Genomic DNA, 23,638 nt, shown 5'->3' on the forward strand with positions numbered 1-23,638 from the left:
AAGACCTGGAATCACTAGCATAGAGGAGAGAAGATACATAGGGAACACGCTAATTGTTAATCTTCTCTATTTTCAGGGTGGCCGTAGAGTAGATGATGCTCAAAGGGTAGAAAAATCAGTGAATAAAGAGAGGAAGATATCAACTGTCATTAAGAAAGGGCTAGTGGTGCCTGGGTGGCTCAGTCAGTTAAGTGTCCAACTCTTGATCTCAGCTCAGGTCTTGATATCAGGGTCATGAGTTCAAGCCCTGCATTGGGCTCTATGCTGGGTGTGAAGCATACCTGAAAGAAAGAAAGAAAGAAAGAAGAAAGAGAGAAAGAAAGAAAGAAAGAGAGAGCAGGCTCACTAAACTGGAAGGTCCAAAGTTGGCATAAGGTGGCTGAGAGGATTCTAAAAATGTTTAAACATATGGTGGAAGATGGTTGGAACAAATGTCATGGAAGAGAGACAAACATCAGATGTGTGGCAGGCCTAGACACTCCTCTTTCTCCTATCCCCCCGCAAATTTTTATAAAGATTTTATTTATTTATGTGAGAGCAAAAGTGAGAGAAGCAGCAGGCAGAGAGAGAAGCAGGCTCCCCACTGAGCAAGGAGTCTGATGTGGGGCTCAATCTCAGGACTCTGAGATCATGACCTGAGCCAAAGGCAGATGCTCAACTGAGCCGCTCAGGTGCCCTCCTCCAACTCCCAAACTTAATAATTCTCTGACTCACTGCATTTATATGCACTAGGCTTTGTTTTGTTCACATTATCCTAGAAAAGTTCTCCTTCTCATTTTCTTTTTACTTCTTTAATTATATTTCAATTAGATTTTTCAATACCTTTGCCACTTCTTCCTCATTTTCATCATGAAGCCTTTCCAGTTCTTCAAGATCTAAGCCAAATTCCTTTTGGTCTAATTTTGCAATATTATCGACTGTTTCATTTTCTTCCATCATAGCCAGAACCTGAATTTTTCAAATAAGAAAGAATGATGACAAGTAAAGAATTAAACTTTATAGACATGCTTTTCTGAGTCTCTTTAGACAGCAGTCAGTAAAAAAGAGATGTTTTGTTTATCTGAGTGTAACTATCAAGTAAAGCATTAGATTATGGACTTATTGTGGTCATTTAAGTTTTCAGATTTAATCCTTAAAAACTCATTAATTTAAAAAAAACAACAAAAATTTAAAAATTCATCACTTCATTGAATGAAATTAAGGAATTGCTGATATTTAGGTGTGCTGGTGGTATTGTGGTTATGTGTTTTAAGAGTTCTTATTTTGGGGTGCCTGGGTGGCTCAGTCAGTTAAGCATCTGACCCGTGATTTCAGTGCAGGTCTTGATCTCATGGTTGTCAGCTGAAGCCCCATGTTGGGCTCCATGCTGGATGTGGAGCCTACTTAAAAAAAAAAAGAAAAAAAAAAAGAAAAGAGTTCTTGTCTTTTAGAGGTACAAACTTAACTAAAGATGAAATGATATGATATCTGGGATTTACTTCAAAATGATCAGGAGAAGGAATAGTGGGTAAGGGTGTAGATGAAATAATATTGGTCACTGGATTTATTATTTTATTATTCTCTCTCCTTTCATACATATTTGAACATTTCTAAAATAAAAATTACCTTAAAAATTATCTTTAAAAGTTTATAACCTTGGAAAATTCAGGGCCAAAGGATATACATTGTAACATATATGACAAAGTATTATCTTCAATATACATAGAGCTCTTACAAATCAATAAAAAAAATTCGGAAAATATAATAGAAAAATTTAGGACTTTAATTTCAAAATGGTTGACTAAGAATGGGCTTTACAATCATCTTTTCCTGCTTCAATCCATAAAATTAAGAGGAAAGACATGTATAATAAATAGATAAATCTATTATTATAATTAAGAGGAAAAAATGTATCCTTTAGTACCATGGAAACTGTAACATCTGAAAGATGAAAATCAGATGGATCCAAATAATACATGATAGCCCCAAGTGCCCACGAGACAATACTTGAGAAAATGCAGAAGCTACACTGGATATAGGAGCGCGGGGTAACCTAGAAGTAACTGGCAGAGTGATTAGTTGGGGGTACTATATCGGAAACAGGCAACAGAACCTGTATGTATCTGCACTGCCACTTGATAAAACTTCCCGGGGACCCAGCAATGGCAACATAAGGGTTTGCTGCCAAGTGGAGGGAACTGGAATGAATATCTGGATGGGAAACAAGGACAAGGCAATGACAAGGGGTGTGCTAGTGGCTAGAAGAAATTAGAGAACATCTCCCCCTGCCATAAGATAGGTGGCCAAGCCACTTCCCAACACCACCCACCCCTTCTCATTTGACCAGACCAGAATACATGCTGAAGTTACACTCCTACACATCTTCCCAAGCAGGTTCAGCTGGTGTGGTGGAATTACAATGGAGTGTGTCAATTTTAAACGTAAGCATAGAATAGTAAAAATAATAATAGACAACTAATATTTGGGGAACAATAAGACCATTGAAGAGAGACAATAGATTCAATAAACAGAAGACTTGTTACACAAACAGTTAGTTAAACAGAAGTGGAATTTCACATTAACTAGGGATGCAAAAATAATTGTATCTCATAAAAAGAATCAATAGATTATAGAACTTAAAAGTTTGATCTTTGAAACAAAAAAAATTCAATAGATGGGCTGAATAGCAGGATGGACACAATTGAAGATAATTAGTGATCTGCAAGAATCAGTTAAGAATTCTACCAAGTATAAACAAAAAATAAATAAATAAAGAGAAAGTGTGAAAGCAAACTGGAGCTACTTGTATGACACATCTTGAGGGACCTATAATAAATGCACTTCAGAAGAAGAGAATAAAGAGAATAGGGGCCACAGTGTTGAAAGAAATAATGAGAGAATTTTCGAAGACATAATACAGCATCAACACTCGAGACTGAAAGGGCATAACCAGTGTGGATCAGGGTCAGGTCTAGACACAGAAATGTTGTGAAACTTAAGAACCAAATCCAAAACATTTCTAAAGGGGAAAAGAATATTGTCAAGTAGAAGAATCTGTCTCATAGAAGACCCACCTTAGCAACACTGGATGCAAAAATACACTGGATCGATAGTTTTGGATCAAATTTTTCAGGGGAAGAAAAACCTTGAATCTGTAATTCTATAGTCATTAAGCCATAGTTCATGTGCAAGGTTGATATAATTTATGGACAGTCAGGGGCTCAGAAAGTTCACCAATACCCATACCTATGAAAGGATTATTAAGGATGTACTTAATACAGAGGAGGTTGGGTAGAAAGACTTAAATCCAAATAAGATTGACATGTTTTTAAGAGTCTTAAAAACTAGCAATTTAGAGCTATCATTCCAAATGATATTATTAAGAGAAGGTGAGGGAAACAGAGGAAGCTGAAAAAGTGAAAACTAATAATAATACACGGAGGGTCTTGTCTTATATGAAGAGTGAATATGGTATGATACACTCTAAACCAGAGCTTCTCCAAATTTAATGTGCCAAAAATCACCTGGAGGTCTTGTTAAAGAACAAATTCTGATTCAGGACATTCAGGATGGGATTAGGATTCCAGGTGACATCAGTGCTGCTGTGCTCTTCCATGGACTAGGAAGGCACCAGAGCACACAGAAAAATAGAAAGTCAAGTATGTGAGTCAGAATCTTAAAGATAGAAATAGAATTATGACTTCCAAAATAGTAAAGAAAAATAGAACAATAATAAAAAAAAAGTATGAACAATCCAAGAGGATAGAAAAAAGGGGAAAAGAAATAAGTTTAAAATATGTTAAATAGAAAACCAAAAATAAAATGGAATAATTTTAAGCATATCGATAATCACAATAAATGTGCTTAAACTCACCTATTAAAAAGCTCAGACATGATTTACAAAACCAATCCAGTTGTATATTAATTACCAGACAAAAGAAAGTTGGAAATAAAGGAATGGAAAAAGGTATATAAGTAAGTGAAACATATAGCAAAAAAATTAATACAGCAAAAGTTAATATAAAAACCAAAATGTAGATTAAGAACATTAAAAGAGAAAAAGACAGATATTTCATTAGGATAAAAGGAATAATTTAATGAGGAGCTCTTTTGTGCACATTTGGGCATCTAATATAAATATTGATAGAAATACAAGGATAAATTGACACACTGCTAATCAAATCCTAGAAAATAGCAGTTCTAATAGCAGAAACATATATATAAAGAACTTGACACAATTAGATTGATCTAATAGGAAATTAAAAAACAAAAAACAAAACAAAAAAACTCCCAGAGAATAAAACATTCTTTACAATGCACATGGAATAGTTGCAGGGTTACAAAAAGCAACTGGATACAATGCTACAAAGATAATTTCAACAAGTTTTATTTACTGACTACAGTGAAATAAATTTCAAAGTTAGCAAAAAAAAAAGATATGTAAAACAATCTATAATAATATACAAGGCAATCTGAAAAATGGAAACAGACAGATGCATACACTCTTCTAAGAAAACCTTTGGTTGATGTGTTCAAAATGGAATTACAAATGTTTACAACTAAGGAAAGATTAGAAAATTAATTATCAAAATCAATGCAATATAGTCAAAGTGGTACTCAAAGGTATATTTATAGCCTTTCACACATTGGAAAACAATAGGAAATAAACCAAGTTCTCAACTCAAAAAAGTAACAAAATGAGGACAAATAAACCTGATGGAACTAGGGAAGAACAAATAAAATTCTCAATTGCTAAAACCCTAAAAGATAGGTATAAAATTATATATAATGTTCTCTTATCATACTAGTCACATCAATAAAAACTGTCCCATAAAAACACAACTGTGCCATATTAATAAAATAGAAATGCTATTATAAAGTGTGATCAAGAAAAAAGATAAAAGGCATAAACAAACAATTAGGAACAGAAAGCTATAACTGAAAAATCAGAAAAGACTTGAGATTAGAATATTATACACATTTATATATTTTAAAATCTGATGAGACAATTTTCTAAGAAAACATAATTTATCAAATCTGTATTTCAAAAGAAAAAGAAATAGAAAACCTGACAAGATTAATTATTGTAGAAAAACTTGAAACAAAGAATCAACTCCTGTAACAGAAATCAGGCACAGATGGTTTTATATGTTTGTATGAGTTTTTGTTTGTTTTTTAATGAAATCTTAAAAAAAGAATTCACACTTTATTTTTTTTAAAGGTTTTATTTATTTATTTGACAGAGAGAGAGATCACAAGTAGGCAGAGAGGTAGACAGAGACAGAAGGGGAAGCAGGCTCCCGACTGAGCAGAGAGCTCAGATGCGGGGCTCCCTCGGATACGGGGCTCTATCCCAGGACCCTGAGATCATGACCTGAGCTGAAGGCAAAGGCTTAACCCACTAAGCCACCCAGGCCCCCCAAATTCACACTTTATACAAACTGTTCCAAAGCATGGGGAGGGGGAAAAATTACTCAAATCACTTAAGACTAGTATAAACCTGATATCATAATTAGAAAGTACAAGAAAACGATATTACTTGTGATAGGGATACAAAAATACTAAACAAAATATTAGCAAACGGAATCTGGTGTAAAATGACCAATGTCTATGGGAGGAATATAGGGTATTTGATAAAGTTTGCACCAAAATTCACAATAAAAACTCCTAAGTAACAAGGGATAGAAAGAAATTTTACTTGTGAAAGGATATCTAACAGATGCTGAGGCAAGTATCACACTTAAAAGTTAGAAACTTTCCCATTAAGTTCAGGAAGAAGATAAGCATGTCCACTCTCATCACCACTATCATGTTAGAAGCCCTTGGCATAAGACAAGAAAGATATGAAGCATAAAAATTAATAAGAGACATGATTTCCAGAAGATATGATAGTTTACCTAGATAATCCAAGAGAAACAATTGACAAAAGAGCAGAACTAAAAAGAGAATTTAGCAAGGTGATCAAATATAAAAAATAAAATCAGTAACATTCATATATACTAGTAGTAGCCAATTAGAAAATGCAATAGAGGGCATCTGTGTGGCTCAGTTGGTTAACCTCTGCTTTCAGCTCAGGTCATGAATCCAGGGTCCTGGGACTGACCCCTGCATCAGGCTCCCTCCTCAGTGGAGAGTCTGCTTCTCCTTCTGCCTGCCACTCCCCCTGCTTGTTCTCGCTCTTTCTCTCTGTCAAATAAATAAAATCTTAAAAAAGAAAGAACATAAAAAGAAAATGTAAAAGAAAAATACTCCATTCACAAAAGCAAAAAATCCCAAAACTATATCTAAAAGAAACCTAACAAAATTAAACAAAGTCACTTTTAGACTAAAATGTCACTGAAGAATTTTTAATTGAATAGACATATATTTATTTACATATAAATATTACATTTATATAATACATATTATATGTAAGATTTATATTATAGGGGGAGTGGTAAGATGGTGGATAGTAGGGTGACCCTAACCTGCTTACTCACAGAGGAACACAGAGAGATAAAGATTGGATCATTCTGAACATCCATGAAATTGGTCAGAAGTCTTATAGAGAAGAAAGCTGTACATCTATAAACCAGAAAAATGAACTTTGGAAGATGGAGAAATTCACCCCAAAAGAAAGAATAAGAAGAAATGATGGCCAGAGACTTAATCAACACAGATAAAAGTAAAATGTCTGAACAAGAATTTAAAGCAACAATTGTAAGGATAGTAGCTGGGCTTGAATAAAGCATAGAAGATGCTAGAGAATCCAGTACTACAGAGATAAAAGAACTAAAATCTAGTCAGGCTGAAATTAAAAATGCTATAACTGAATGCAGTCCTAAATGGAGGCCATAAAAATGAGGATGAATGAATCAGAAAAGCGAATCAGTGATAGAGAAGATAAAATTATGGAAAAACAACGGAGCTGAAAAGAAGAGGGAAAGAAAACTATTAGACCATGAAGGCAGACTTAGGGAACTCAGTGACCCCATAAAGTATTACAGGAGCCCCAGAAGATGAAGAGCAGGAAAAAAAGGCAGAGAGTTTATTTAAACAAATTATAGCTGAGAACTTCCCTAATCTGGAGAAGGAAACAGGCATTCAAGTCCAGAAGCATGGAGAACTCCCCTCAAAATCAACCTCCCCCCCCAAAAAATAGGTCAATACTTCAACATATTATAGTGAAGTTTGCAATTTATAAAGATAAAGAGAAAATCTTGAAAACAGCTTGGGACAAAAGATCCTTAACCTATAAGGGTAGACACATGTGGCTGGCAGCAGACCTGTCCGCAGAGACCTGGCAAGCCAGAAAGGGCTAGTATGCTATATTCAACATAGTCAATGGGGAAAATATTCAGCCAGGAATACTTTATCCAGCAAGGCTGTCTTTAGAATAAGAGAGAGAAAGAGTTTACAAGACAAACAAAAACTAAAGTAATTTGTGAACACTAAACCAGTCCTACAAGAAATATCAAAGGGGACCTTTTTAGCAGAGAGAAATCCCAAAAGTAACAAAGACCAGAAAGGAACAGAGACAATCAACAGGATTAGCAACTTTACAGGTAATACAATGGGACTAAAATCATACCTTTCTATAATTACTCTGAATGTAAATGGATTAAATTCACCAGTCAAAAGGCATAGGGTATCTGACCCATATCAATATGTGCTTATAAAAAAGACTCATTCTAGACCCAAAGTCACCTCCAGTTTGAAAATGAAGTGGTGGAGAGCCATTTATCATGCTAATGGACATAAAAAGAAAGCTGGAGTAGTCATTCTTACCTCAAACTAGATTTTAAACCAAAGACTGTAATAAAAGATGAAGGACACTACATCCTAATAAAGGGGACTATCCAAGAAGAAGATCTAACAATTGTAAATATTTGTTCCCCTAACTTGGGAGCAGCCAAATATATGAACAAATCCATAACAAAATTAAAGAAACCATTGATAATAATACAATAATAGTAGAGTGCTTTCACCCCACTCACAGCAATGGACAGATCATTTAAGCAGAAGGTCAAGAAGGAAAGTTGGGCTCTGAATCACACACTGGTTCAGATCGACTTAACAGTTATCTTCAGAGCATTTCATCCTAAAGCAGCAAAATACACACTCTTTTTGAGTGCACATGGAACATTCTCCAGAATAGATCACATAATAGGTCACAAATCAGGTTTGAACTGGTACAAAAAGACTGAGATCATACCATGCATATTTTCAGACCACAGTGCAATGAAACTTGAAGTCAACCATCAGAAGAAATTTGGAAGGACAGTAAGTACAATAGAGGTTAAAGAATATCCTACTAAATAATGAATGGGTCAACCAGGAAATTAAAGAATTAAAAAAACATGTGGAAGCAAATGAGAATGAAAACATGACAGTTCAAAACCTTTCAGATGCAGCAAAGGTGGACCTACGAGGAAAGTATATAGCAATACTAGTTTTTCTCAAGAAGCAAGAAAAGTCTCAAATACACAACCTAACCTCACACCCAAAGGAGCTGGAAAAGGAACAATAAATACAGCCTAAATCTAGCAGGAGAAGAGAAATAATAAAGATTAGAGCAGAAATCAATGATGTAGGAACTTTAAAAAAAATAGTAGAACAGATCAATGAAACTAGGAGCTGGTTCTTGGAAAGAATTAATAAGATTGATAAACCCCTAGTCAGACTTACCAAAAAGAAAAGAGAAAGCGCCTAAATTAATAAAATCATGGATGAAAGAGGAGAGATCACAACCAATATGGAAGAAACGTGAATAATTATAAGAGAATGTATGAGCAATCATATGCCAACAAATTAGGCAATCTGGAAGAAATGGATACATTTCTAAAAATATATAAACTACCAAAACTGAAGCAGGACCCATAACTGGCAAGGAAATTGAAGCAATAATTAAAAATCTCCCAACAAACAAGAGTCCAGGGCCAGATGGCTTCCCATGCTCATGGATTGGAAGAATAAATGTTGTTAAAATGCCTATGCTTCCCAAAGCAATCTACACTTCAATTCAATCCCTATCAAAATATCACCAGTATTATTCTCAGAGCTGGAACAAACAATCTTAAAATTTGTATGGAAACAAAAAAAAAGACCCTGAATAGCCAAAGTAATGTTGAAAAAGAAAACCAGGGCGCCTGGGTGGCTCAGTGTGTTAAGCCGCTGCCTTCGGCTCAGGTCATGATCTCAGGGTCCTGGGATCGAGGCCCGCATCGGGCTCTCTGCTCAGCAGGGAGCCGGCTTCCTCCTCTCTCTCTGCCTGCCTCTCTGCCTGCTTGTGATCTCTCTCTGTCAAATAAATAAATAAAATCTTAAAAAAAAAAGAAAAAGAAAACCAAAGCTGGAGGCATCACAATGCCAGGCTACAAGCTGTATTACAAAGCTGTCATCATCAAGACAGTATGGTACTGGCACAAAAACAGACACATAGATCAATGGAACAGAATAAAGAACCCCTAAACGGACTCTCAGCTCTATGGTCAACTAATCTTGGACAAGGCAGAAAAGACTATCCAATGGAAAAAAGATGGTCTCTCCAAAAAATGGTGTTGGGAAAATTGGACAGCCACAAGTAGAAGAATGAAACTGGACCACTTTATTACACCATATACAAAAATAAAACAAAAATGGATGAAAAACCTAAATATGAAACTGGAATCCATCAAAATCCTAGAGGAAAACACAGGCAGCAAGCTCTTTGACTTCGACTGCAGCAACTTCTTGCTAGACAAAAAGCAAGGGAAACAAAAGGAAAAATAAACTATTAGGACTTCATCAATATAAAAAGCTTCTGCACAGCAAAGGAAACAACAAAACTAAAAGGCAACCTAAGGAATGGGAGAAGATATTTGCAAATGTCTTATAAGATAAAGGGCTACTATCCATGATCTATAAAGAATGTATCAAACTCAACACCCAAAAAACATATGTCAAGAAATGGAGAGAATTCAAGAACAGACATTTCTCCAAAGAAGACATACAAATGACTATAGATGCACAAAAAAATGCTCAATATCACGAGCATCAGGGAAATACAAATCAAAAGCACAATGGAATACCACCTCACACTGGTCAGAATGGCTAAAATTAACAACTCAGGAAACAACAAGTGTTGGTGAGAATATGGAGAAAGGGGAACCCTCTAACTCTGTTGGTGGGAATGCAAACTGATGCAGACACTCTGGAAAACAGTATGGAACTTCGTCAGGAAGTTAAAAATAGAACTACTGTATAACCCAGAAATTACACTTCTATGTGTTTATCCAAAGGATACAAAAATAGTGACTTGAAGGGACACATGCATCCCAATGTTTGTAGCAGCAATGTCCACAAAAGCCAAACTATGGAAAAAGCCCAGATGACCATCAACAGATGAATGGATAAAGAAGTGTTGTATATATACAATGGAATACTACTCAGCCATCTAAAGAGTGCTATGGTGATTGCTGTGAATTGTGTAAGACTGATGATTCACCTGTAACCCTGAAACAAATAATACATTATATGTTAATAAATTTTTTAAAAAGAATGAAATCTTGCCATTTGCAATGGCATGGATGGAACTAAAGGGTATTATGCTAAGAAAAATTAATCAGAGAAAGATAATTATATGATTTCACTCATATATGGAAATTAAGAAACAAAACAGTTGAACATAGGGGAAGTAAAAGAAAAATGAAATAAGATAAAAACAGAAAGGGAGGGCACCTGGGTGGCTTGGTGGGTTAACCTCTGCCTTCAGCTCAGGTCATGATTCCAGGGTCCTGGGATCAAGGCCTACATCGGGCTCTCTGCTCAGCAGGGAGGCTGCTTCTCCCTCTCTCTCTGCATGCTTCTCTGCCTACTTGTGATTTCTCTCTCTGTCAAATAAATAAATAAAATAATACATTAAAATACTTATTTATGTATTATTTTATTTGTTTGTTTGTTTGTTTGTTTGTTTAATTTCAAAAACAGAGAGGGAGGCAAACTCTTAACTCTTAACTCTAGGAAACAAACTGAGGGTAGATGGAGGGGAGGTGGGTGGAGGGATAAGATAACTGGGTGATGGGTATTAAGGAGGGCACTTGATGTAAGGAGTACTGGGCATTAGATGCAACTGATAAATCACAAAATTCCACCCTGAAACTAATAATACACTATGTATTAACTAAATTGAGTTTAAATAAAATATTTTAAAGATTTATATCATATATTTTTATATATATTATGTATATATAAACTTTCAAAAATAGCAAATAAATTCTTACCCAAATCAAAGGTAAGCAATGTATTCTCAAAGTCAAATCAGAGTTTTACATTGAGCTTGACAAACCAATCTTAAAATTCAAATAGAAAAATAAATGTGCATAAAAAAGGCCAACATTTTTTCTTTTTTGAAAAAGAAGAGTAAAGGGAGAATTACCTTTCAAGGTATAAAAATATTTTATAATGTGATAGCTATCAAAATAGTTTGGAATTTTCCTGGGAAATGGTCAATACTCTATTTCAGAATAGAGAGTCCAGAAACAATAGTGCATATATGGGAATCAAAGGACTGACAGAGGACGTACTCCCAAGTCATTGGAGAAAAGGTGGTACATTCAATAAAAAGCACAGGCGAAATGGGCTAGTCATTTGAAAAAAATAAATTTAGATCCATACCTCATATCACTCATGAAAATAAATTACAGGTAAAATAAAAGGAGTATTAGAAAAAAAATTAAGACTTTGGAAGACTTTTTTAAAATCAGATATACAGAACAAAAGCTCTAAATAAAATATCAGTACATTTGGATCATAACTTATAAATTCTGCATTTTAAAAGGCACATTGTAAAAGGTAAGGCACAAGACATAAAATATTTGTAGTATTTGTAGGTTGAACCATATAAAACTGTGATTTCACATGGTTCAACCTGATAATAAAGCCAGCTCTAGATTTTCCCCTTGCACACTTCTGTGCTTGTTCTCCCTCCCAGCTGTGTTGAACTCAAAAAAGGCAACCTCAGAAGACATTGCTGAAGACAGCACAATCTCCTCCCCATTGCATCTCTGAACAACTGCATGGAATAGAGCAGTTAATGACCAGTTAATAAACTTCCAATCCCTATGCCACTCTATTTTTGGAGTTTAGTTATTATCACAGCTTAACTAGCCCTAATTATGACAAATATAAATTAAAAATAAAAATAAAAAAGAACTCCCCAATCAAAAGGAAAAAGACCAACCACGTGATAGAAAAATAGGCAAAGGATATGAATAAGGAATTCACAGAAGAGGAAGGTCTTTTAGAGTTATGAGAGGATAGTCAACCCAATTAGTAATAAGGAAAATCAAACAAAGAGGAGGAAATTCCCAAAGAAAAATTTGAGGACATTTCCCAGAACTGAAGGACAAAGATTTTTTATAGAAAAGTGCTCACCAAGGTCTAGCACACAAGAAAGACAAAAACTAGCAAATGAACTAGGGTCCTGGTACACAACAGATGACACACCCAGATGGGATAACTGGGGAGAGGGACTTTTATAAAAGTATTGTCAGGGTAAAGGAAACCAACAAGGCATGATAAAGCATCTCAGGGTAGCAACACAGAAGCGATCACCACGCCTATGTGTGAAGGGCAAGGGTGGGGAGTAGTTATTGGAACCTGGAGAGATCGGTAGTTGCAGGAAAGGACTGGCTGTCACTGCCAAATCATAATACTACAAAGAGGCCACTGGAGGAATAAAGACCCTGCCCTCTGATCTGCGACTGCTCCTCACTGACTATGCCCAGCCAGAAGCGAGAGGCAAGATAGCACATTGATAATATCCACAAAGGCCAGCCTGTTGGGGCTGAGAAGGGTGGAGGTGGGGAATATATCTCCACCAGCAAACCAAAAATATCCATCAAATCTATCAAGGTATATAATTGTGAAATTTCCTAACAGCTGGGATAAAGGATACTGTAAGTTTGCAGAGACAAAACCTGGTTACCTAGAAAGAACTGGGAATCAGAAAGGTACTGGATTCTCTAAAGCAAACTCAGAGCTAGAAGATGATGGAGCAAGCCTTCAAAATTCTGAGGGGAAATCAAGGAACACTGAGGCAAGCTACCAAATGAGTGTGACAGCAGGATAAAGAAATTTTAAGAAAAGCCAAGTTTCAAAAATATCCCTCCCACATGCCCTTTCCCAAGAACGGAGCCAAAGCATTGTAGGACTCTAAGGGGACAGGCACCATCTACACAGCATTACCTTTCCAGAAGCACAGCTATCTGATAAATGATGTCCTCAAGCAGGCAACAACACAGAAGTCCTGCTTAGGAAGCTACTAGAAGATGTACATCAAGAAAACAAAGAAAAATGCATTGGGCCTTGGAAAGAGGGGCTCCAACTCAGCGGGCAGAGGATTTCCTAGACGTATAGACAAGAGGAGTTCCTAGGACTCATGCTCCCTCAGACATGTACCTGGTCTAGGGAGCAAGGTGCTTAGACTAGAGCTGGAAGATGGAAAAGGAGGTCATAAAAACAAACAAACCACTGACAGCTTGACTACCTCAGGTATTTGACTGTATTAAGAAGAGTTTTTAGCATTTTGAGAGGGTCTAAATCAGTGAGTAGGTACATAGAAAGGCTTACTCTACAACAAAGGCAATTATTCCAGGGAAAATGTGATTGTAAAAACGGAAATGTAATCATAACATACCATGTGGCTCAGCTTTGAGAGTATTTATGTAACTCTACTAGTGTGCATACTGATAGGGAATTATGTGTATGTTGTAGGGAAGGGGTGTAAAAGAACCTACTCATCTTCCATACTGGGAAGTCCACAGTTAGTGCCAAAATAGAAATATCAAGAAAAAACAGGATTAAAAAAACCATTTAGAAAGATAAAGGTAAATACCCAAACGAAAAAATGATGAAAGAACTGAAAACACTTATCTCAGGAGTACAGGAATCATAGAGAAGAAAAGTAGGGCAGGTGCTGTTTTAAAAACACTATTTTTAATTATATAACTCATTATTTAACCTGTAAAAGTGTATACATGTAACTTTGACAAAAATACGTATTAAAAAAAGAAGGGAGACCCAGCGTCAGGAAGCCCGAGAAGAAAACCACTGTTTACATATGGTGTGGAATGGGACAGATTCCACCATGTTACAGCACTTCAGAAGACCGAGCTTACTGGCAGAGGGAAAAAGGAGTATGGCTCCTCATGCGGCGTTGGATAAAATGAAGTTCAAAAAAGGAATTTTAGACCGAGGGCCAGTATATTCATTTATGAATTCGCACCACTTACAGTTTTAGCAAGTGCTTTGATTCCTGTTTTTATCTCTTTCCTTTTTCTGGAAAACCGTTTCACCTCATTTTTGATGGCCTGAAATGGAACAAGTACATCACTTAAGCAGGCAAGAGAAATTATAGTTGTACAACAGATAGGCAGATAGATGCACACAGAGGTACACAGATACACAGGTAGTACTTCTCAGGAAACAACTTTTGTAAAGACTAAGAATACGGAGTGTGCATGAAATACTGCCCCTGCACTGCCTTGCTTAACTCCAATGCTGCTGTGCAAGTGACCCTGGAAGCAACTTGCAACTGATGTCATTTCAAAGGCCAAAGGAAAGAAGATAAATAGTGAAAAAATTAAATAGAGAATAGCTGACAAAAGCAACCAGTCAGCTATTTTATTGGGAACTTGATGAAACTAACAAGCTAAATTCAGACACGAGCTGCTAGTTTTGTCACTTTCCTGCACATCTAAAGCCACCATGTCCTTTCTCCTGTTCCTGGCTCACCTGTTTTCTTCAAATCAACTTTGCAGCAGCCCCCAACATTCACCCCGACATGAAGTATCTGATCATTCTTCACTTTGGCTTCCCTAGACATGTTTGTTTTGTTTCATATTAGCTTAAGCACTGTTCCTAAAGCTAACAACTTCATCTAAAAGCTTGGGCTAGATTAGGGTGTTTGCTTTCAGGAAAGTTACTACACTTGTATGATGTAATGTTCTGCCCAGTGGTATCTCATTCTACTTTCTAACTTTCCAATGGGTTTTCATAGGAAACTAATCTATTTGGCACACATACAGAGCATTATTTCAAACCTCCTCCTATGTTTTATAAATACCTCTTCACTTTTTTGTTGTATCCAGGGAATTTCCTTTATGTTATCAACTTGGATTAATTCCTCTTGTGATGAATCAATGCTTGGCTTCATATTCTCATTTATCTTAGAAGAAGACAGACATTTCTTAAAATTAAAATGCTTTTCCTCCCACTCTACTTCATATAATTGCTTTGGATCTCTTTGCACTTGTTGCATTTTTAAAATAATACCAAAAATTTTGCCTGCCCAAGATGTAATATTTTATTAATTTAATTCATATCAGTCTGTCCTTAGGTTAGTCACACCTTTCACTGAGGAAGCAAAAATGATCAGACAGGGCACATATTCACCAAATCACTCTTTGCTTCCTTCCTGTCATTGCAGACCACATGCTCCTGCCTATCAAGCCTGGCCCTGCCATTTGTACTTAGGATCTCAGTCTTTTCTACCTGCTTGGGGTCTTTACACTTAAAAAAAAAAAAAAAAATCCTCTTGCCCTCCTGCACCATCCATTCCTCCTTTCTTTCTTTCTTTCTTTTTTTTTTAAGGATTTTATTATTTGACACAGAGAGATCACAAGTAGGCAGAGAGAGAGGGGGGAAGCAGGCTCCCCACTGAGCAGGGAATCCAATGTGGGGCTCAATCCCAGGACCCTGAGACCATGACCTGAGTCGAAGGCAGAGGCTTAATCCACTGAGCCCCCCAGGCGCCCCCATTCCTCCTTTCTACTGAAAACTGATATCTGATTTCGAAAGGAAGAGAGAGTGGGTGGAGGGAAGGGGGAAGGAAGGAAGGAAGGGAGGAAAGAAGGACAAACGCTATATTGGAACTCAACTGTATGTTCAGATTTTGATTCCAAATTCAAGGACTCTCCTTGTTGTATACTTAAATAATCGTTCTCCTCATTCATGGTGTTGCTCAGAGAAATTGAAAGTTTCTGGGAATAATGGATAATGTCATTGGCTAGGTTTCCTCCAAGCCGCCTATATTAATAAAAGAAGAGAAAAGGACTACAAAATCCAATTTTAAAAAGTCACATTTTAGCAGCATTATTTCCAGATACCTAACCATTTCTACACAAAGAAATATGGGGCTAATTCTCCACAGCGCCCTGTAGTTATTAGGACTCTACTTCTTAGATAGGTGAGTCCTTTCATAGACTCCTGGACATGATAGTCCTCTTGACCTCTCTGAGGTGACCTCTTCTCACACTGTCCCTGGACCCTTACCCTACACATCCTCTGTACCTACCCGCCTTGGCCACTGTACAGAAGAGCCATTGTTCTGGTGGAGCCTTAGAATATACTAGGCATTTCACTGCTTCACATACATAATCACACTGTCATATTTGTTCCTCATAACCCCCACCCGCCACTGAGGGAAGCATCACTCCCATGCAATATGCCAGGGCATTGCAAACCTTAGACATAACAGTACTGCATGGGTGAGGGATTGTTAAAAACAGATTTCTGGGCCCCATCCACAGAGATTCTGATTCAGAAAGTTTGGGAAAGGACCAAAAATAAGCATTTCTAACAAGTTTACAGTTGCTGCAGACCCCACCTTTGGGAACATTGTTATAGATGATTTAGAGAGGGTATTATTATGTGCCTGAGGTCACAAGTTAGTAAGTCCTGGACCAAGGTTTCAAATTCTACTTTGTTTTGAGTCAGAAGTCCACATGATTAATGACCCATGGATGGAAATGTCCTTACTTCTAGAAAGAGGGCTCCAGCATTTGTTCGTTATTGCTGGAGATGCTGTTTGTTCACTTACTGTACAGGATGTGTTAGGACTTATATATGAGAGACAAGTTAGTATTTTACTCAGATTCCATGCAAAAAATGGGCATGAAGATGCAGTGTTCAAATGAGTCTCTGAAATAAGTGATGACCAAAACTGTTATGATGTAAAATCTCATTTACTTTTATTTAACATTTACAAGTATTTAACATTTTCAGTGTCCCATGTTTTGTTACTTTTTTTTTTTTAAGATTTTATTTATTTATTTGACACAGAGAGAGAGACCACAAGTAGGCAGAGAGGCAGGCAGAGAGAGAGGGAAGCAGACTCCCCGCTGAGCAGAAAGCCCCATGTGGGGTTCGATCCAGGACTCTGAGATCATGACCTGAGCTGAAGGCAGAGGCTTAAACCACTGAGCCACCCAGGCGCCCATGTTTTGTTACTTTTTTTAATCATAGGAAGCACCATGAGATTTTTTTTTCAGCAATAAATTGCACATTAACTAATGATATCCATCAACAGGCCAAACAAGACAACATATAAAGTCCAGGTTGTCATCTTTAGGCTCTCTATCCCTTGGTCATCATTTATATGCTCAAGCAGTATTTTACTTAGAATTTTAATTTTAATCTAAGCAAAGTCTACATAATTTGATATTGTCTAAGCAAAGTCCTGCTAGGGAAGTATATCTACCTGTGTGTGCACATGCATACAAATCTATGTCAGGTTTTTAGGGGATGAATAGGAGCTTTAAAAAATGATCTACTCTTCACAATGGTCCTCATTCATTGCACTCCTCCAACAGGTGTTATGAAAGGGAGGACTATCATCTCATATGTACTATGTCTTGTTATTTTTTGTATTTTGATGCTTTGACATTTGTGGCTCTGCTGACCCTGGTGGGACTGCCCCTTCCAAGACCCACCAAGTGGTACAAACAGGAAACCACTCAACCTGGAGCCACCTCTCAAAGGCAAGCCAATCAATCCAGAGCCCTCACCTCCAACTCAGGGTTGCCATTTCCCTACCTTAATCACCCCTGGACCAAATATCAGACAACCAGGGCCAGCACCCATACCCTAGAACCAGCTGAAATTAACCAAACTAACCAATGCTAAACCTGTCTGCTCCTTCCCATGGAAACCAAAATAAGGCTTTTGCCCATATTTCCTTTGTTCTTTCTGCCTCATTATCCACCTAGGTGCCTTCCTCTGCCACATATGTTGGCAAACCTCCTTCTTTTGGGCAGTGAATATAATAATTTTTTCGAAGGCAGTTGTCTGCTGTTGTGATGGCCTTGCTATACATAAATAGTAACAAAATCTTTATTTTAAAACACTACATCGCATAATGTTGCTTACTGTATACCGTACACACCTCCATTTTAGGTAAACAAGGGTGCCATCATCTCTCCCATTCACCAGAATGTTTTGTCCATCCATTGAAATTCTCACTGATTGAATTCCATGCCCCTGGTGAGAATGACTCCGACTTCGAGCAAATATTTCCTTAATAGTTTTAGGAACAAAGTGCAGAAATTACAAATGCAATTTGACCATATGGTTTTTCTAAGAGGGTCACATGTACTTTTGCTTATGGATAAATCTTTTTGTATTTGCTAACAGCAAATTTTTATTTGGCATGCAAGTAGTCTCTTAGTAATACATAGTACTGAAAATCCCTAGTTCAAAACATGCTCACTGATACTGATTTACTTTCTCATCTGTGTTGAATGGAGGGAGAGAGACTATTATCACCAATTTGTAATAGGAAAACTAGACACACAGAAGCAACTTGCTAAGGGCTACAAAGTTAGGGGAGGGGACTTGAGTGAGCAGAAATGGCAGATTCAGATGCCTTCAAGAGTAAGGTAGGTTTCATTTCTGTGTGATGAGTGGTTGAGAGAGGAAAAGGCACTGTGAAAAATGGAGGGTAATATGCCCCAAATGGAGGATGCTAAACGAGTTCAAGTAGAACCCAAACAAAACATATCACTGATCTGGTACACAGAGCAACAGTTTAACTTCCTTGACTAAAAATTGGGATTTCTGTGTCACACTGGTTCTCAACCATGATTTTATTTTAACTTTTTAAATAGGTAATACATTCAAATGGATTGAGATTCAAAAACTAAGAGTATGCCGTGAAATCTCCTTCTTGTCTCCATTCCCCAGCCACCTCCCAAAGCCGATCGGCATAATTAATACTTTTAATATCCTCTCAGAGGTTTTTAAATGTATATGAACAAATTTTTATGTAGACATAATTCTAAACATAAGTCGTAGCATAATATATTGTGCACCTTGCTTTTCCTTATTAAAAGTAGATATTGAGGTTCTTTTCATATTGTGGCATAAAGATTTTCTCAGTCTGCATAATATTCCATATTTTCTTTATGTATTATTTATATAACATTATTTATTTAGCCAGTCCTCCATTGGTGGTCATGAGGCTGCTTTTATAAACAGTGCTGCCATGAATAACCTCATATATGAGGTGCTTTGCATAGAATTACCCAGAAGAATTTTGATGCCATGCCACCATCAGCAGTAACATCTATTATAAATCATTTGAATAAGAGACAATGTAGCAAAGTTTGCAAATTGTCAACTTCAAAATAATCTCTAAATGATTCAAGATTTTTCCCATGTAATAATGGTATCAGTTTTGCCCAGTTGTAGTCCCAATATGGTTTCTTACACAGATGCACAAGGAGAGCCAGATGTGCATACCAGGGCCCAGTTTTTCTGTGGATCTGTAAGGAGAGTTTCAAGTAGTAGTTGCAAGGCTTCAGGTATGTGGGGTAGAACCCTGGGTAAGAATCACTGACCTCATTAAATTATACTGATAACCAGTACAACTTGGTCTCAAAACCTAGAAAAGGATCCTCCGCATCTGGGAGAGAAGAAACTATTTTCATTTTCTCAATGGAAATCAGAACTGGTAGCACCATGGGTGATGCTGAGGTCTCCAAGTGACGAGGGAAGGCTCAGTAAGGGCCACACCCTCTCCCTTATGCTCTTACAGCATCCCTTGAAGAACTGGGTTGGGGGAGAGAGAGCAGCAGCAATCAGTCCAGAGTAGCTCTAGGCCAGGGAGACAGGAGTAATAATCCCTAGGTTTGCACCACAATGCACCATTTCCAAAGCAGTTTTGCATATACCCTCTCCCTGACTCTCATCAGAATCCCACAGGTTGAGAACATAGACGGTTCCCCCAATATTATAGATAAGCATCTGAAGCTCAGTGAGTCTCCAAGATACACAACCAAGTGGTGATGGAGCTGGGCTGCAGCTCACCTACAGTATCTCTGTCCCACGCTCTTTATTGGCAGATCTTGGCCTACTGGTTTCCTCCCTTGGAAACCCGAACCTCAGTACATAAAATCACCTGTAAAATGTTTACGTCAATACTACCACCAGTGATAAATAAGTTATGAATTTACAAATAATTATGAATTAATTAACAAATTAAATTAATTATTTAATTAAATAAATTAATAAAGAAAAGAAGCCAAATTCCTTCCCCGATGGCCTTTGTTCTTTATATGAGATCAAGATAAGCACCCCAAATTTAAAAAAAAAAGGGTAGCTTACCAAAGTATGAACATCTCGGATACACAGAATTCCACCTTTAGCTATTGTTATAAGCCACAACCCATGTGAAGACAGAGAGAGCATTCCGGGTCCATAGTGTTTGCTTTGCACTCTTTGGTATGGCTTAAGAATGCAAATACCACTGTGTACCTGCCAATTAAAGAACATGACCCCATTATAGAAAAGATCAGGGGAGCAGCAAGCTTGCAGTTAAAGCTTGCACTTGTGCATACATGGTCAGATTCAAATCTGCAAACACTGCCAATAGAAATAAACCAATACACCACATTTCTTGCACCACATTTTCATCTGTTGGCAAATTAAAGTTTGTTCTAACCAACTAAGAGTCTTTAAACATTAGCTACCATTAAATATCCCAGCCTACACCAACAATCTTTTTTTTTTTAATTTATTTGAAAGAGAGCACAAACACCCAAGCAGGGAGGAGGAGCAGAGTGAGAGGGACAAGCAGACTGTCTGCTGAGCAGAAGCCTGACACGGGCTTGATCCCAGGGCCCCCAGATCTTGACCTGAGCTGAAGGCAGACGCTCAACTGACTGGACCACCCAGGCATCCCTGACAATCTTAATTTTTTACTAATTCTTTTCACATATCCCCATGCTCGGGTGCAGTTAAATGAGTCAGTATTCCCTCATGTACTTCCACCTCCAAGCCCCTACACATGCCATGACTTTTGTCTGGAATGCCCTTCCCCACTCCATTTCCACCAACCTGTCCCCCTCTACAACAACTCCCATCTCCTGCCAAGATTGTACACAATATTTCTCCATGTCTAAGTTTGACCTATTCTTCAAGAGCCAATTCAAATACTATTTCCTCTGTAAAGCTTTCCTTGAATTCTCCTTGCCACAAACATTTCTTCGTTCTTGGTGTATCTGTGTCTCCTACCTTGCTGACATTGGCTACCCTGGGAGAGGAGAGTTTAGAGAGAAGGGTGATAGACAGTCTGGGCCAGTGTGTGTAGCAGGAGTGGTATCATATGAGAGATGCTTGCAATGAGTGTAATGTAAGGATGGCAGAAACATAGTTTATCTATTTTGTGCAATGTTTCATATGGCTCAGGTGCAAAGTTCCATGGAAAACTGCTGACACCTGACCCCTATGGAAGAGATGTTCTGAGGCTATGTTGTATTTAATTACACTAAAATAATAGTGTTACCTGCATGTTAATCTGACAAGTAGGATGTATGTAACACGAGTATGATGGTGCTCAAAGGTATGGATGACAGATTAACAAATAATGCTAACAATGTATCTAAGTCAAGAATATTATGCTACTATAATAAAGCCATTTGTTAAATGGACTATAATGTTAAAGCAGGGATTGTGTCTAATTAGCAAAGTGTGTGAATCTTGGTTTCTAAGCTAAATAAGAGCACACTTAAGTATTGGCGTACTTTTTCAGGAAGAAGGTAGCTGCAGATGTACGACACTTGGCTACAGAAGCCATATACTTGCTGACTTTGAAAGTCCAGCACGGCGGAGGACAGGCTGTGTTCTATCTCATACTGGAACCTGTGAATGAGCTTATCTTTCAGCCTCCCTCTTTCATCAGTAAAGCTCGCAGAAACTGTAAGATCTGGGGAAGAAGAAGAAAGATCATTTGCACTGTACATTGATTTTATTTTGTAATCATTATGAATACAAAAAATGAAATAAAAGTTTAAATGCTCAATCAATAATGCAGAGGCTCTTGAGAGGATAAATGATTCAAAACAACTTCATTAGAACTTCATTAGAACTACTTGAGTATTAGAACTACTTGATAGTGCATAAAATATCCTTTTTAAGGCCTTGGCTAATTTACTCAATTAAGTAGAGACATATTAAAAGATACTGAGATTCTCAATTAAGACACAAGAATACTTGGAGGTTTTCAGCTCTTTTATACTCTGTAGTTATGTATTTGCAAACTAGCTACCCAATTATATTTGTTATTTAAAAGTCTCTATTTTATCAGAATTCTTTATGCAAAAAGCTTTCTACAATTCTATCAGTAGAAGTAACTACACAGTAACCTGTCTGAAGTTTACTATGTATATTAGAAGCCACAAAACAAGAGTTATCAATCAAATACCAAATGACATCAAAATGACATATCAGTCTGACAAAAGTGCCAGTTGATCCTGTTTTTCTTCTCTTGTAACAAGATATGTTCATATGAATAACAAGGCCTAGAGGAAAGTCCACATTTCACATTGTTAACAGCTACATCAATTTTACTTTGTAAGATGCACAAAAGATGGCCATTTTACCTCTTCACATGGTAAAAGGAAGAAAAATGTAATTACAAGGTGAAAAAAAAAAAGAAAGTTAAGCAACTACTCATCTGGGCTTAGCACAAAATTGTTTGCTTGATTTTTCTTTACCTCGCGGTAGTATTTTAGGCAGAGTAAATATTTCCAATCTGCTTCTTCCTGTTTCTGGAAGTGGGGAAAGCACCATCACTTCTACTATGTCTGTTTCCAAAAGAGACACTGTGGATATCTGTAAAATGTCTTTGCTCACCTCTGAAAGCAAACAGAAATCATCCTAAGTGAACTTTCATAAGTTAAAAGGATCTTTTATCTTCCCAAGTAAGATACCACATTATAGAATTGCCTTCCCTAAATCTTTAGATTTCAATTTATTTACTGCATATTTAAAGTGACCTTTAAGTATAAGTGATGGGGACATTTTTGATGAATGATGAGGAACTGTCATGATTAGATATCTGGGTTGGCAGATTCAAGCCCACTCAGTGCGACTCAGCATCTTTCCCTGTCAAGGAAACCTCTGGAGTCTGTGATGTTCACCCCATCAGCAGCACCTCCATGCTCCAGCCCCTCGATGCTCCACTGTGGCCTGTTTGTCCACTCCTGATATTGGATCAACTCAGGCATCAGAGTTCTTTGCATCTGTAGTCAAGATATTGCAGGGGTGGTAGAAATGCCCATGGCATGATGAGTCTGCCCCCCTGGAAATCAGGTCTCTGGAAGGTGCCATGCCTGGGGCACACCTTCAGCTCTCTCCAAAGTCTTTACTCCCCCTTTCCACAGGGGCTGTTTTATATGTGTCCACTTTATCTGCCCCTCCCCTCAGGGGTTCAGCGGATGATCTTTCCCCCGACATAGCAAAGAAGACCAAAGACATCTGATACAAAGTGGACCTCAATGTTCTTATCCGGAAGGCATTTTTGTATGAACAAAATGCAGTCCTTTGCATCTCTTATTTTGAGTCCATGCCACCAATCTTC

General features: G+C 37.3%; 1 protein-coding gene across 1 annotated transcript in view; it reads right to left on the minus strand.

Moving 5' to 3' along the window:
* Positions 1-23,638, minus strand: part of CFAP43 (cilia and flagella associated protein 43) — a 101,860-nt gene that overhangs the window by 38,455 nt on the left and 39,767 nt on the right. Inside the window, exons 13-20 of the mRNA XM_044240453.1 lie at positions 22,773-22,913; positions 21,801-21,982; positions 20,383-20,532; positions 18,164-18,294; positions 15,879-16,026; positions 15,065-15,166; positions 14,232-14,309; positions 823-948 (exon numbers count right to left, since the gene is read on the minus strand). Of these exons, the coding sequence (XP_044096388.1) occupies positions 823-948; positions 14,232-14,309; positions 15,065-15,166; positions 15,879-16,026; positions 18,164-18,294; positions 20,383-20,532; positions 21,801-21,982; positions 22,773-22,913 (1,058 nt within the window). The remainder of the gene's footprint in view (positions 1-822; positions 949-14,231; positions 14,310-15,064; positions 15,167-15,878; positions 16,027-18,163; positions 18,295-20,382; positions 20,533-21,800; positions 21,983-22,772; positions 22,914-23,638) is intronic.

This window comes from Neovison vison, chromosome 2, assembly GCF_020171115.1.
Source record: "Neovison vison isolate M4711 chromosome 2, ASM_NN_V1, whole genome shotgun sequence".
Lineage (NCBI taxonomy): Eukaryota > Metazoa > Chordata > Mammalia > Carnivora > Mustelidae > Neogale > Neogale vison.